Genomic DNA, 2,500 nt, shown 5'->3' on the forward strand with positions numbered 1-2,500 from the left:
CAGAAGCAAGATTTTAAAAAAGACGAGATGCGGAAGTGCTAGGCTTTGTGAGCGAACGAATACTACACTGATCATTGTAATGTTCAATTGCATTCGCGTGACAGACAAGACAAGACAAGACAAGACTTGTTTTATTTAAAAAGTATATGAACGGATTACATATAATCCATGTAACTGATACGAAACAGAAATTATTAATCATTTCACGGACGCAGTGTTTACAATTGATCAGAAGCTTTCCATATATCCCGATGTGTTCGTTGAGTGATTTACATAATTATGTGAAAATGCGAGAGTGAAAAAAAAATGTGTTTAGTTGCATGTTGTTGTTTTTGTTTGTTTGCTTTTTTAACAAAATTTCATGTAGTTTTTTTTTTCATTGTGTAATATCAAGACTTTGTAATAAAAAAAAATTCTTTAATAAAAAACATTTTCTGAAACAAGCACCACGAACACACAGACACACACAGACGTTTACACAGAGAGAGAGAGAGAGAGAGAGAGAGAGAGGGGAGTCAGACACACAAACAGCCATAGAGAGATGACTCAAAATCATCCATCAACTTACCTTCGAAGTCACTGAAGGAGAAATGCTGCCACCCGTAAGTCTCGCACTCTGTGCCAGAGATAGGGGTGTCAGCACATGTGTACCAGACCCCAAAGCTGGCCACACTACCCAGCGCTTCCAGCACAACCCAGGTGGGCGCCGCACAACCAGCAACTGGAGACAGACAGTGTGTGTTATATTTGGATGATCACCAAAATGGGCACTATCTCCATTCACAGGGTACACAACTAGCAACTGCAGACAGAGTGTGTTATATTTGGATTACCACCAAAATGGGCACTGTCTCTGACGGGCGCAATAGCCGAGTGGTTAAAGCGTTGGACTGTCAATCTGAGGGTCCTGGGTTCGAATCACGGTGACGGCGCTTGGTGGGTAAAGGGTGGAGATTTTTACGATCTCCCAGGTCAACATATGTGCAGACCTGCTAGTGCCTGAACCCCCTTCGTGTGTATATGCAAGCAGAAGATCAAATACGCACGTTAAAGATCCTGTAATCCATGTCAGCGTTCGGTGGGTTATGGAAACAAGAACATACCCAGCATGCACACCCCCGAAAACGGAGTATGGCTGCCTACATGGCGGGGTAAAAACGGTCATACACGTAAAAGCCCACTCGCGTGCATACGAGTGAACGCAGAAGAAGAAGAAGGCACTGTCTCCATTCACAAGGTACACAGCAACTGGAGACAGACAGAGTGCGTTATATCTGGATGATCAACAAAATGGGCACTCTCTCCATTCACAAGGTACACAGCCAGCAACTGGAGACATGATCACCAAAATGGGCACTCTCTCCGTTCACAAGGTACACAACCAGCAACTGGAGACATGATCAACAAAATGGGCACTCTCTCCGTTCACAAGGTACACAACCAGCAACTGGAGACATGATCAACAAAATGGGCACTCTCTCCATTCACAAGGTACACAGCCAGCAACTGGAGACATGATCAACAAAATGGGCACTCTCTCCGTTCACAAGGTACACAACCAGCAGCTGGAGACAGACAGAGTGTGTTATATCTGGATGATCACCAAAATGGGCACTCTCTTCATTCACAAGGTACACAACTTGCAACTGGAGACATGATCAACAAAATGGGCACTGTCTCCATTCACAAGGTACACAACCAGCAACTGGCAACCAGCAATTGATATGATGTGTTTCGATGTTACAGGCTTAAAATAATCATTACATGTTTTATATGCACTGTGCTATGTGTTCGTATTGATATGATGTTGTCGAAAGTCACATGCTTAGACAATTATCATATGGATTATATTATGTTCTTTGTTTCCTGTGTACTGTCCAAACCTTGGAAACAAACGACTGGGTTAAAAAAAAAAAAAAAAAAAAAGGCACAGTACCCTCCTGCCACATGAACATTTTAAGCTGACGACAAAGTATAAAAGTGTCGCTTGTCCCTTAGTAGTTAATTTTGCTTCAATTATGTTTTTCCTTTCTGTTCCATTGTATCTATTTAGCACCATTTTTTAAAAATATTTTTGATTTGTACCCACTTTGTCACTAGAGCTTATACAGCTAATGATATTAAACATTCCAGTGTTCAGTATTTCTCTCTCTCTCTCTCTCTCTCTCTCTCTCAAATGGAAGTTCGCACGCAAGTACCCACCCCTTCCCACGGGTGTTGTCACAACCAAACCAGAAAAGGCCTAATCAGTGAAATCGTTCAGAAGTCAGGGTTCTCTATGCATGCCTGTGCGAGTTTGTGTGTGTGTGTGTGTGTGTGTGTGTGTGTGTGTGTGTGTGTGTGTGTGTGTGTGTGTGTGTGTGTGTGTGTGTGTGTGTGTGTGTGTGCTTGTGCATGTGTGTGTGTGTGTGTTTGCGTATGTGTGCGTGTGCGTCTGTGTGCGTGTATGTGTATGTGTGTGTTTGCGTGTGTGTGTATGTGTGTGCGTGTGTTCGCGTGT

General features: G+C 43.0%; 1 protein-coding gene across 2 annotated transcripts in view; it reads right to left on the reverse strand.

The window, feature by feature from the left end:
• The window catches only part of LOC143292712 (uncharacterized), a 46,809-nt gene that overhangs the window by 2,825 nt on the left and 41,484 nt on the right, over positions 1-2,500 (reverse strand). Inside the window, exon 2 of one of the 2 annotated variants that reach the window (XM_076603231.1) lies at positions 569-721. The exons of the other annotated variant lie outside the window; for it this stretch is intronic. Coding sequence (XP_076459346.1) covers positions 569-721 — 153 coding nt within the window. The remainder of the gene's footprint in view (positions 1-568; positions 722-2,500) is intronic. 2 annotated transcript variants of the gene reach the window in all.

Source organism: Babylonia areolata, chromosome 18 (genome assembly GCF_041734735.1).
Source record: "Babylonia areolata isolate BAREFJ2019XMU chromosome 18, ASM4173473v1, whole genome shotgun sequence".
Classification (NCBI taxonomy): Eukaryota; Metazoa; Mollusca; class Gastropoda; order Neogastropoda; family Buccinidae; genus Babylonia; species Babylonia areolata.